The sequence below is a fragment of the Trichomycterus rosablanca genome, chromosome 7 (assembly GCF_030014385.1).
Source record: "Trichomycterus rosablanca isolate fTriRos1 chromosome 7, fTriRos1.hap1, whole genome shotgun sequence".
In the NCBI taxonomy this organism is placed as follows: Eukaryota; Metazoa; Chordata; class Actinopteri; order Siluriformes; family Trichomycteridae; genus Trichomycterus; species Trichomycterus rosablanca.
Window position 1 is genome coordinate 10,483,270 of NC_085994.1, and position 13,955 is coordinate 10,497,224.

At 42.8% G+C, this 13,955-nt stretch overlaps 1 protein-coding gene across 2 annotated transcripts in view; it reads left to right on the forward strand.

Moving 5' to 3' along the window:
- Positions 1-13,641, forward strand: part of cpne5a (copine Va) — a 183,063-nt gene extending 169,422 nt beyond the window's left edge. For both annotated transcript variants that reach the window (XM_062998353.1, XM_062998354.1), the window contains 3 exons: positions 9,610-9,667; positions 10,035-10,108; positions 13,459-13,641. In XM_062998353.1, the coding sequence (XP_062854423.1) occupies positions 9,610-9,667; positions 10,035-10,108; positions 13,459-13,641 (315 nt within the window). The remainder of the gene's footprint in view (positions 1-9,609; positions 9,668-10,034; positions 10,109-13,458) is intronic.
- Positions 13,642-13,955: the final 314 nt, after the last annotated feature.

The window sequence follows — 13,955 nt, forward strand, 5'->3', positions numbered from 1 at the left end:
GATTTTTTTTTCTCATTTTGTCTCTCATAGTTGAAGTGTACCTATGATGAAAATTACAGACCTCTCTCATCTTTCTAAGTAGGAGAACTTAGCACAATCAGTGGCTGACTAAATACTTTTTGACCCCACTGTATATATATATATATATATATATATATACACACATAGACATACTGTATATATACATATATGTGACCACCTTCCTAATATTGTGTTGGTTGCCCCTTTTGCTGCCAAAACAGCCCTGACCCGTCTAGTCATGGACTCCACAAGACCCCTGAACATGTTCTGTTGTATCTGGCACCAAGACGTTAGCAGCAGATCCTTTAACTCTTGTAAGTTGTGAGGTGGGGCCTCCATGGATCGGTTTGTCCAGCACATCCCACAGATGCTCAATTGGATTGAGATCTGGGGAATTTGGAGGCCAAGTCAACACCTCAACCTCATTGTTGTGCTCCTCAAACCATTCCTGAAGCATTTTTGCTTTGTGGCAGGGTGAATTATCCTGCTGAAAGAGGCCGCAGCCATCAGGGAATACCGTTTCCATGAAAGGGTGTACATGGTCTGCAACAATGCTTAGGTAGGTGGTACATGTCAAAGTAACATCCACATGAATGGCAGGACCCAAGGTTGCCAAGCAGAACATTGCCCAAAGCATCACACTGCCTCCGCCAGCTTGCCTTCTTCCCATAGTGCATCCTGGTGCCATGTGTTCCCCAGGAAAGCGATGCAACAAACTGTGATGCATTGTGTATTCTGACATTTTTCTTTCAGAACCAGCATTAACCTCTTCAGTATTGTTGGAACAGACCACACAGGCCAGCCTTTGCTCTCCATGTGCATCAATGAGCCTTGGTCCCCCATGATCCTGTCACCGGTTTACCACTGTTTCTTCCTTGGAGCACTTTTGATAGATACTGACCACTGCAGACTGGGAACACCCCACAAGAGCTGCAGTTTTGGAGATGCTCTGACCCAGTCGTCTAGCCATCACAATTTGGCCCTCGTCAAACTCGCTCAAATCCTTACGCTCATCCATTTTTCCTTCTTCTAAAACATCAACTTTGAGGATAAAATGTTCACTTGCTGCCTAATATATCCCACCCACTAACAGCTGCCGTGATAAAGAGACAATCAGTGTTATTCACTTCTCCTGTCGGTGGTCATAATGTTATGCCTTCTCAGTGTATATCTATATACATTATACATATATATACATGTATCTATATATATTTGGACCAGACTGACTGGCTCGCAATAGAAATTCCAATTTTGGTCAGTAGGGTGACAGGTCCTCCCACCATGTAAGGCAGCAGAGGGACAAATTGCAGTATAAAGTTTACCTTTAGCTGTTTAGGGTTTATATAATATCAAAACACTTAGCAACCACATGACATGAACTTGTTAGACCATAACTGCTGAGCGAAACCAATTATTTTCACTTTTTTTTTTTCATATTTAAATGTAGAAAGTAGTTGGTGGAGGCCTTAAAGATGCATTATGGAGTTCATTTGTTCAGCTAATTTTCTAGCAATTAAACAGTCATTATGGCAACCACAGGGTAAACATAAGTGATGCACTGATAGGAAATTTAGCCCAAATACAGCTTTCACTTCATATAAAAGGCGGCACCGTGGCTAAGTGGGTAGCACTGTCATCTCACAGCAAGAAGGTCCTGGGTTCGATCCCCAGGTGGGGCGGTCCGGGTCCTTTCTGTGTGGAGTTTGCATGTTCTCCCCGTGTCTGCGTGGGTTTCCTCCGGGTGCTCCGGTTTCCTCCCACAGTCCAAAGACATGCAAGTGAGGTGAATTGGAGATACTAAAAATTGTCCATGACTGTGTTCGATGTAACCTTGTGAACTGATGAACCTTGTGTAATGAGTAACTACTGTTTCTGTCATGAATGTAACCAAAGTGTAAAACATGACGTTAAAATCCTAATAAACAATAAACAAACACTTCATATAAAACCCAAACAGTGGCGCCCAGATGGCGCAGCGGGATATTCCGCTTGCACACCAGCACCAAGTTTCTAAACTTCTCGGGTTGGAAACTCGGTGTTGCCTACGGTCGGCTGGGCGCCATCTAGCGGGCATAATTGACAGTGCCTGCAGCAGATACTAATTGGCCACCGTATCTGCAGGGTGGGGGGTGGATTATGTGTGGGTGGGTGGGATCTTCACACGCTGTGTAAGGACCCTGATTGGCGGAAGAGACGCCTGTGCAGAATGCTGGGGTGAGAAGAGAAGGGCTGTGCACGTGTCAGAAGAGGCATGTACAGCGACGTGCTCTCCTCGGATCCAATCGAGTATCCCTCAGCAGCGAAATACAAAATTGAGTGCGATAAATTGGGAGGAAAATGGGGAGAAAATGCATTAAAAAAAAACCAAACGCAACGATTTGACAGAACAAAACATTATCCAGTATATAAGCTTTTGCATATAAAGAGAAATCATGATTTTTGGTACAAATAAATAAAAAGATGACATAATTGATCATTTAAGGCAGGATATAGCTTGTAAATGCTCCCTTTAACACTGACCCTGTTTTTAAACCTTAAGTTTATAACTGCACTGATACTTTCATGCACAGAACCCTCAGTAGATTGAATCAGATTTCTGTGGCTTGATACCAGCAAACATAAAAATGGGGGGAATAAAAGCTTGCTGCAGCAGGGAACAGTAAGAGGCTGTGATGTGTGTGTGTGTGTGTGTGTGTGTGTGTGTGTGTGTGTGTGTACAGTACATCTCTATTTCCAAGTATGTTTTCTTCTCTCTGTGTAGAGCCGTCCCTTGCTATCTTTTCCAAGAACACTGACCTAGTTCTACCCTTTTTTCGGAAAGTTTTTAGCAAAGAATACTCTGGCTGTGCCTGTATACAAATTAAGAGTATTACTCTATGATTTGTGTATATTTTTCATGAGCATGAATGCGCTCTCTATAAAAAAAAAAGCTTTAGTTTATTAAATGAGCTAAAAACATGCATTGTAAAAGGTTCCTGTGTAGCCCCTGCGCTTACAATTAAAACTATCTATAAAATAAGTGCAGTCATTTCATTAAACAAGCCGACTCATATTTCTTTGTGCTTAACAGATTCTTTAACAGGGTGGCTCGGTGGGTAGCACTGTCGCCTCACAGCAAGAAGGTCCTGGGTTCAATCCCCAGGCGGGGTGGTCCTTTCTGTGTGGTTTGCATGTTCTCCCCGTGTCTGCGTGGGTTTCCTCCCACAGTCCAAAAACATGCAGTCAGGTTAATTAAAGACACTGAATTGCCCTATAGGTGAATATAGGTGTGTGTGTGTGTGTGTGTGTCCGTGTGTGTCCAGGGGGTTACTGTGTGCCTTGCGCCCATTAAAAAGCTGGAATAGGCTCTAGCAAAGACCACAGCATTTAGTCAAAAATTTCAAGTCAAGTCAAATTTATTTGTATAGCGCAGGGGTGTCAAACTCATTTTCACAGAGGGCCACATCTGCATTATGGTGGCCCTCAGAGGACTGATTGTAACTTGTCCTGCTGTGATTGCAGTCTGCCTTTTAAGTCTTGGACAATTTGCTGTTTTTCTTGGAGGCTAAATTTTGTGTTTGGTGTCAAAATGCCAAATTTATACTGTATATTTATAATGTATATCTACATTTATATTGTACTCCTTTACCACAGACACGGCCTCATAACACAAGAGACGTACCGGTTTTTCTTCTTGAAGCACAAACTTGTATTCACTTTCCCATCTTTCATTAAATTACCTTCCTTCTGCTTCAGTTTTCTCTTCTTTTGGCATTATTTGTAAATATTTCTCAACATCATTTGTTGGAAAACCGCCTCAGTTAAATGCTGATGTGGAAGCACTGTCATCTAGTGGTGGGATGTGGTCACTTTGCAGGTCACAAAATCAGCATGCATTGTGGGAGATGCAGTTTATATTCGATTTACAGTGTATTTTAAGACAATCATATGTCTATTAAGCTCTCGCTGGCCACATAAAAATATAAAAGTGAGGAAACCTTTTGAAAACTCCTCATACAGTACAATTGTTTATATTCTTCACATATCCCAGCTTGCTGGAGTGCTAAGGTTAGAGCACAGGTTTTGCCATTATAAGGTGCATTTGGAGGTGGAGAGGGTTAAGAACCTTGCTTAATGGCGAACATTAGTTTTGTGGTTGAGCTGGGATTCAAACTCCCAACCCTCCAACAGAATAACTCCCACTGCCTGAATAAGTAATGAATGGATTTATATAAGTGTATATAAGCGGTAGTCCAGTTTTTGACTCGGGCAGCTATAGAAAGCCAGTAAGTGAGCATAGTAAGGTGGAAGTGTGTGGGTAGACCTGAATTGTGGCTGGAGTACATTTCAGGTTGATGGATAGATCTTGACAATGGGGATATACAGTACCTCCATGAATAGATATCAGCTCAGCCTTGCTGAGGTTAAGCTTCATGTAATGAGCTGACATCCATGATGAGATGTCTGCCAGACATGCTGAGATACAAGCTGGAACTTAAGTGTTCAAGGGAGGGAGAGACAGGGTTGAGAGGGAGAGTTGAGTACATTAGCATAGCAATGGTAGGAGAGTACCATTTACCTTTCAAGAGAATGGATCTATTGTAAAAAGAGAAGACCAAATACAGAACCCTGAGGGACTTTCGTTAAGAGATTGTATGGAGAACATTTCCGGCATCTCCGTTACACGTGCTAAAACCGTCCCTCTAGGTAAGAGGTCATCAATAACCTGACTAGTTCTGATACGGCAGGTCATTTTAGCATGGAAATTATAACTGACTGTGAACAGGCATGCTCAAGTAGAGGAAGAGGAGGAGTAATATGGATCTATATGGATCTTTTTTTTCTGTTAATATTATATCGAAACTCCTGCCTTCTGCTTAGTGTTTTAGGATTAAACTGGACCCATTGCAACCACGTCCATTGGGAAGCAGTTAGTAAACACGAATGACCGTTTTGTCAAGCTTCTACTTTGATCCCTGTAAAATAGAAAACAATCAGTACCTAAAAAAATGCTGTTTTTCCTTCCATTAGTTTTAATTATCACTGCATTATCTTGATCAGGGTTGCAACAGGTCTGGGAACCACTTAGAGCAAGACCTGAATACCCTGGAAATAGCACCAATCTGTCACAGGACTTCAGCCACTTGTCTCCCCCTAGACATAGCCAATCATGTCTGTTTAGACACCCGTTTTAGAAAAATGTAGTACCCACCACTTGATATCTAATCCATACAATAATATACACCGATCAACCATAACATTAAAACCACCTCCTTGTTTCTACACTCTGTCCATTTTATCAGCTCCATTTACCATATAGAAGCACTTTGTAGTTCTACAATTACTGACTGTAGTCCATCTATTTCTCTACATATCTTTTAAGCCTGCTTTCACTCTGTTCTTCAATGGTCAGGACCCCCACAGGACCACCACAGAGCAGGTATTATTGGGTGGTGGATCACTCTCAGCACTGCAGTTACAATGACATGGTGGTGGTGTGTTAGTGTGTGTTGTGCTGGTATGAGTGGATCAGACACAGCAGTGCTGCTGGAGTATTTAAATACCATGTCCACTCACTGTCCACTCTATTAGACACTCCTACCTAGTTGGTCCACCTTGTAGATGTAAAGTCAGAGACGATCACTCATCTATTGCTGCTGTTTGAGTTGGTCATCTTCTAGACCTTCATCAGTGGTCACAGGGCACTGCCCACGGGGCACTGTTGGCTGGATCTTTTTGGTTGGTGGACTATTCTCAGTCTAGCAGTGACAGTGAGGTGTTTTAAAACTCCATCAGCATTAGTGTGTCTTATTCACTCATTCCGGCACAACACACACTAACACACCACCACCATGTCAGTGTCACTGCAGTGCTGAGAATGATCCGCCACCCAAGTAATAACTGCTCTGTAGTGGTCCTGTGGGGGTCTTGACCATTGAAGAATAACATAAAAGGGGGCTAACAAAGCATGCAGAGAAACAGATGGACTACAGTCAGTAATTGTAAAACTACAAAGTGTTTTTATATGGTAAGTGGAGCTGATAAAATGGACAGTGAGACATGTATGGGGAAAGAAGTGAGACAGAAAGCAAAGACACAAATCAAGGCTGAACATAATTGTGAAATAAAACGCCCTTGGATGTTTAGTGTCATAAATGAAAAGAAGTTCCTGACTAACATTAAAATACAGGATTACACATAGTATTGACCTACAAACTCAGGAAGTTATTACAAACAAGAAGTTACTACAGTGTAGACTGTCACACAATGAAATGCAAAAGTTTTCTGTGTGGGAAAACATCAATGTACTCTTGCTCTAAAAGCCTCCTGCATCCTACTTTCTCTTTTCCTTTAAGCACATTTAAAGAGGTCAAAAAATCTGTAAAGATTGCTGACTTTAAGCGGCTCAAAGGCAGTTGGATATAGGAGTTAGGAATCAAAGAGGCATCATTCATGTTTTGGAATGCTCCTTATGTAAAATAAATTGGCTTCTTTAAAGCCTTGAGAGCAGTTCTCATTGAAGTAACTCATGTGAATGTCTTATGTAAAGTATAAAAACTAATGTAAATAAAAGCCTTTAATATGTACTTTTCTGTTTACTGATCAAATATGTCTGATTATTTCTTGAAGTTCTCAAAGTTGAATCAGTTCATCTTGACACAAGTTTGTTGTAGAGATACGTTTCATTACTCATCCAAGTGACTTCTTCAGTCTAAGCTGGTGGTGGATACCCCAACCTTATATGCAGTCGATTTGCATAACGACCGATCACTGCTCATTGTATAACAATGAAACCGGTAATCAGGTCCATATGCAAATTACATTGACTATTAAGTACAATGGCCATGTGTGCCTTTCACATATGATTGGGGTACAGCTCATGTTATGGCGTTGTAAGATGGTGAGAGATGTACTCTCAGACCCACCCTCAGTTCAGGGGTGGTCATTCCCTCTTCACATAGATGGCCTCTTTGACTCCTCATTCAAACCAGCATTCCTTCTTGTCAGGGATCTGCACATCTTCATCATTAAATGAGTGGCCGCTGGCTTGCAGGTGAGTGTAAACCGCAGAGTCCTGGCCAGAAGAGGTCGATCTTCTATGTTAGGCCATCCGTTTCGCCAGTGGCTGATTAGTTTCCCCGATGTACAGTTCCCGGCAATCCTCCCGGCACCTAACAGCATACACTACATTACTCTGTTTGTGTCGAGGGACCCGGTCCTTAGGGTAAACTAAATTCTGGCGTAGCGTGTTTTGGGGTTTGAAAGCAACTGAAACGCGGCGTTTGGAGAATATCATACGCCACATACGGAATCACCACTTGTTTGTGCTTTGACAGTGGTTGTCCTTCTCCTCCCTTCGATCCACTGGAGCTGTGTTTGGGAATTTTTCCAGCTTTTACAAATGCCCAGCTGGGATAACCACATTCACCCAGGGCCTTCTTCACATGAGATTTCTCTCTATCCTTGTCCGTAGTGTCTGTGGGGATGCTGTTCGCCCGGTGGTGCAGCGTCCTGATGACTCCTAGTTTGTGCTCCAATGGATGATGAAAGTCAAACCTTACAAACCTTACCTTACTACCTTAGTACTGGTCCGTACGTGTCGGTTTGCGGTACACATTTACTTTCAAACGTCCCCCCATCTTGAATTGCAATTTCACAGTCTAAGGAGGCTAAACTCTTGTTGATTGCATCCTCCCTTGTGAACTTGATGTGGTCCGTGAACAAACTTGTGTCCAGATGAACTGATTCAACTTTGTGGATTTGTGTACCTGGATTATTGAGCTATTGAGTTGCTACCTGGAACCTGTTTATCTTTGAGATTCACATTTCTTTCCACTAATCACTAAACCATGTGATTAATAAAAAAATAAATATGGCAAAATGTTGGGTTTTTACTTAGAAATATGTTGTCTAGCCGCTCAGGTGGCGCAGCGGTAAAAAGACACGCGCTGCAACCAGGGCTGGATTTCGAAGGAGCGTCGTTTCGAATCCAGCTCTGCCTTCACGGTCGAGGCTGGGCGGCTATGGACAACGATTGGCCGGTTGTCCGGGTGGGGGGCGGGACTTGAGACCGTAGGGGATGCTCTCTCAGGAACGGGGCGGTCGCGCCCTCTGCTGGCTGGTCGGTGGCGCCTGTATGGAGACGGGAGGGGGTGTGGCGGAGTGTGTGATCCTCCGTGCACAGTACTCTGCAACGCTACACTCGTCAAGTGTGGGTGATAAGACGGTCGATTGGCTGTGCACGTTTCGGAGGAGGCGTGGAACGGCCTCGTCAGCCCCAATCAGGAGCAGCAATCCGCACTAATGAGAGGATGATAGATGGGATGAAATTGGACGCGCTAAATTTATAAAATAAAAAAAAATAAAAAATAAATAAAAAATAAAAATAAAAAAAAAGAAATATGTTGTCTAATATTGTTTGCATTTTCTTCAGGTCTGTATTAAACCTTAAAATAATATATACAAGCACCCAGGTAGCACAGCAGGATATTCCACTACCACAGTGGTCCCCAACCTTTTTTTGCACCACCAAGATATAATTTCACAATTTAACAATACTAGTCACAAATTATTGAAAATGAGCTTTTTTCGCTGCAACCAGACGCTCCTCCCAGCCAGGGGTGATACAAGACAAAAACACCCTAAATATTTTAAAAATGGAAGCAAGCGACCTCTGAATATTTATTATTTCTGTTAAATAATCCACGGACCAGTGCTGGTCCACGGCCCGGTGGTTGAGGACCACTGCACCAGCACACCAGCTGAACTAATCGGTTGGAAATTCGGTCGGCAGTGCCTGCAGCAGACTCTAATTGGGTGGGGAAATGGCCAGATTAAGGTGTCGACCCACATCGTCAACTATGTTAAAGCATCTACAGTCCATTGCGATCCATTTAACACCAGTGTTTGTAATGTTCCCACGACGTGTACAGTCCATGGACTTTCCATCCAAATTCCTCTGAAATAAAGTTAGACTGAGTCTGAGCTAATTTTGCCTGTAACGCGTATCCATGCGCTCAGACACGTGCTTTGACCAAAGATGATATTAAAGCATCAATTAATAACTGTAATTTTGTCTAGTGATGATGGCAAATGGAGGCAAGCGATAATTTATTCTTTCTGTTAAATGACCCGGTGGTTGGGGACCACTGCACTAGCACACCAGCGCCGAGATTCTGAACTAATCGGTTGGAATCTCGGTCGGCTGTGCGCCATCAAGCGGCCATAATTGACAGTGCCTGCAGCAGACTCTAATTGACTATCGTTTCTCCTCGGTGGGAAAATGGCCAGATTAAGTGGGTGGGGTTTTCAAATGCTGTGCAAGGACACTGATTAGCAGATAGAGGTGCCTGTGCATAGTGCATGGATGAAAAGAAGGGGTTCATTAGGGTTGTGCATGTGTCGGAGGAAGCTCTAATGCAATCGGGGATCTCCAGCAGCGGAAGACAAACTGACTACACTAAATCTATGAATAAATAAATATATACAAATGTTACAAATTATTATAATGTGAATTATTTTCATGTGTAATAAGCACTGTAAGGTGTCTAACGTTTACCGGACTGTCCTGCACACTTCTCTGTGCTGTACCATTCTTCTGCTTCACAGGCTGCTAAACTACCCATGTCCATCATCATTGTCGGAGTTGGCCAGGCTGAGTTTGATGGTAAGACTACACACTCCTATGTGTTCTTTTAATAGTCACTTCTATTACTCCAGACTTGTTAGACTAATTCTAGAGTTTTCCATTGTGTCTGTACTAGTGTAGCCTAATAAAGATGTTTTTGGGTTAGACATACACTAATTGGAGAGGTTTTAGGCTTTCGGCTAATAAGCAGATGTTGACCTGCTGGATTTGCACAGGCTTCACAGCTGTTAAACATAATTAGCATGTAGCACCATCTGCCTACGCTGCTTGCTTTAAAACTTTCATTACATTCCAGTCGAGATGATAATGTGTGTGTTAGGACTGATGATAATAACCATGTAGATGAAGAACAATGGACCAATAACATATTAACCTATTTTTCCAGCCATGGTTGAGCTGGATGGGGATGACATCAGAATATCTTCAAGAGGAAAGCTGGCAGAAAGAGATATTGTCCAGGTAGATTTATGAATTCATTTAATATCAATTAAATTATGCTTATTCACATTTGCTGTGTGTATGCATCGATTAGCCATAACATTAAAACCACCTCCTTGTTTCTACACACACTGTACATTTTATCAGCTCCACTTACCATATTGGAGCACATTGTAGTTCTACAATTACTGACTGTAGTCCATCTGTTTCTCTGCATGCTTTGTTAGCTCCCTTTCATGCTGTTCTTCAATGGTCAGGACCCCCACAGGACTACTACAAAGTAGGTATTATTTGGGTGGTGGGTCATCTCAGCACTGCAGTGACACTGACATGGTGGTTGTGTGTTAGTGTATGTTGTGCTGGTATGTGTGGAGTTTTTAAACACCTCACTGTCACTGCTGGACTAAGAATAGTCCACCAACCAAGAATATCCAGCCAACAGCCCCCCGTGAGCAGCGTCCTGTGACCACTGATTAAGATCTAGAAGATGACCAACTCAACCAGCTGCAATAGATGAGCGATCGTCTCTGACTTACCACTACAAGGTGACCCAACTAAGTACGAGTGTCTAATAGAGTGGACAGTGAGTGGACACGGTAATGAAAAACTCCAGCAGCGCTGCTGTGTCTGATCCACTCATACCAGCACAACACACACTAACACACCACAACCATGTCAGTGTCACTGCAGTGCTGAGAATGATCCACCACCTAAATAATACCTGCTCCGTGGTGGTCCTGTGGGGGTCCTGACCATTAAAGAACATGGTGAAAGCAGGCTAAAAAGGTATGTAGAGAAACAGATGGACTACAAAGTGCTTCTATATGGTAAATGGAGCTGATAAAATGGACAGTAAGTGTAGAAACAAGGAGGTGGTTTTAATGTTATGGCTGATCAGTGTATATACAAAACCAGTCCCTAGAAAAGTTGGGACAATTTATAAAATGCAATAAAGAGAACAAACTGTGATTTGTTTATTCCTGTGAATTCTTATTCATCCTTATCTGATAAAAGTAGAAAGAAAAGATCTTCAACTTGTATTTTGTAAACACATTTACAATCTAATGCCTGGAACACACTCTGAGAAAAGGGTTGGGGCAGAGCTGTGTTTACTCTTGTGTTTCATCACATTTCCCTTTTAATGAGACTTTAATGGTTTGGGAGCTAAGGACACTAATTGTTGCAGTTTTGTAAGTGGAATTTTTGTCCACTCTTGCTTGATATCAGACTTCAGCTGCTCTACAGTCCGTGTTTGCTATTATTAGATTTTCCTTTTCACACAGCACCATACGTTTTCAATAGGATACAGATCTGGACTGCAGGCAGGCCAGTCAAGCATTCACACTCTGTGTCTGTGGCTGTGGTTGTAGCGTGTACAGAATGAGGCCTGGGATCATCTTGCTAAAATAATAGTGGACATCACCTTGATGGCAGCATGCGTCTTTCAACAAATTCCTAAATACATCTTTGCATTAATAGTACCTTTACATACGGTATATGCAAGTCACCCATGCTATAGGCACTAATGCACCCCTCTACAATGACAGATGTTGGCTTTTGTACATTTCCATGATTACAGTCCGGACAGTCCTTTTCATTTAGCTCACGTTTCCGGTGTATTTCGGACCATTTAAGATGACCTTGGGCCCCAAGAACTCTAAGGCATTTCTGCATAGAATTTATCTATGGGCCGCTCAGGTGGCGCAGCGGTAAAATACACTAGCACACCACGGGGCAGGGGTCAGCACCAGTAGAGAGGAAGCATAACGCAATTGGGTAAAAATTGGACACGCAAAAAAAATGGAAAAAAGGGAGAAAATGCTTAAAAAAAGAATTGATGTATGGCTTTACAAGGGTGTAATCAGGGCTCTCAAGTTTTCAAGTTTGCTTGCTTGGAGTGAGATAGGGGGGGGTTTGTCAGAGGTTGTTCTGTCGATGTCCCTTTTCGGGGGTCCCGTCAGCATAAACACAATTTGCCTCAAATGGGCCCCTTGAACAGTGGCGGTTATTCTGTCCCTCTGTGTGAGTTTGTGTTTATGAGTGATGTTGTGTGTTGTGTTTGTGGCAGATTTTGATGCCTTGATGACCGATATTGGGGGCTCAATGTCAGCCATTTTCACGAGTTCCATCCAGAGCCAACGCGTTCCTGGTTTGCATCTGCATTTGAGTGTGGCAGAACTAATACCAGTTTGGCAATCGTAGACAGCCTCGGAAATCTGCTCATACCAGTCACCTTTGAAAAAAATTAACCAAGGAAGCCTAATTACGCTCGTACATATTTTTTTAAATATATTTTGCAGTTATTAAGTTGCTCATGTCAGTGGGTGTGTGCTGAGTATAAGTCTTATACAAAGAGTAGGAAAACTATAGTAACTAATGAAAGATTAAAATAAATGAAGATATTACCTGATGATCCTGATGGTTCTCTTCCACCTCCAGCTCGTCTACAACTATGTGCACAGACCTCACCCAGCAACAAGAAATTCTATTTTCTGATTGGCTGAGAAATTCTATTTTTCTGATTGGCCGATAGGTCGCTAATTCAAGACAGCTGTATGAGCACAGAGTAGTCTGCCTTTGACTCGTGTGTAGGATATTTCTGTGCGGCGAAGTGAATCATTTCTCAGAGTGAGAAATACCATGTGTGGCGTGTGAGCGTGTGAGATAGTTGAAATGCGTGTGTCTCACGCTCAATGCGTGAGACTTGAGAGCCCTGGTGTAATAGAGTTTCAGGTTACATTTCTTGATGCAGTGGTAGTCTGTGTTAAGTGACTGGTTTTCTGAAACCCATGTGGCTATATTTATCACAGCAGCATAAGTGCTCAAAGGTCACACTCATTCATCAGAAGTTTCTGGCTTTGCCATACACAGATTGAGATCTCTCTCTCCTATAAATACATTTTGCCTTGTTGGTAAAAGCAAGGAGCGGCATGGTGGCTCAGTGGGTAGCACTGTTGCTTCACAGCAAGAAGGTTCTGGGTTCGATCCCCAGGCCTGGGTCCTTTCTGTGTGGAGTTTTCATGTTCTCCCGTGTCTGCGTGGGTTTTCTCCGGGAGCTCCGGTTTCCTCCCACAGTCCAAAAACATGCAGTCAAGTTAATTGGAGACACCGAATTGCCGTATAGGTGATTGGGTGTGTGTGTGTGTGTCTGCCCTGCGATAGACTGGCACCCCTGTTACTGTGTGCCTTGCGCGCATTGAAAAGCTGGGATAGGCTGGGATAGGCTCCCCCCACCTTAGATTCAGATGTGCTTAAATTATCATTGCCTCCTGTGGCAATACATTTTATTTCATGTTATTTGCAACTCTTAATCTTTATTTGTTTAGAAAAAGTTTGATACTAACTGCTCGTAACTCTTTTTGTATCGACAGTTTGTGCCATTCCGGGACTACATGGACCGGACAGGTAACCACGTCCTCAGCATGGCACGGCTGGCCAAAGATGTCCTCGCGGAGATCCCCGATCAGCTGATTTCCTACATGAAATCACGAGGCATTAAACCCAACCAGACTCCACCAGACTGTAGCCCTGCTGGGCTTAGTCCAACCTCTTAGTCTTCATCGTCTGAGTGTATACAAGCCTGAGACAGGCCGTGGCCACAGGCGACTCTCTCCATGTCTGACTCTTATTCACAACCAGTATGGCTGTCGTTACAGATTTGACCTGTTTTGAAGAAGAGGAGACAGTTGATCGCCACAGGGCCAAACCTTTTCAACATTTATATGGGAAACTTCGAGTTCACTTGATTTGATTCAGTGGTACAGACTCTGGATGCTCTGGATCTCATGCCTGTTCGGTTTGTAATACTTTTGTCAAAAATAATCTGTGGAGAAAACCTGGATGTTTTTATTGGCATGGAATTCTGCAC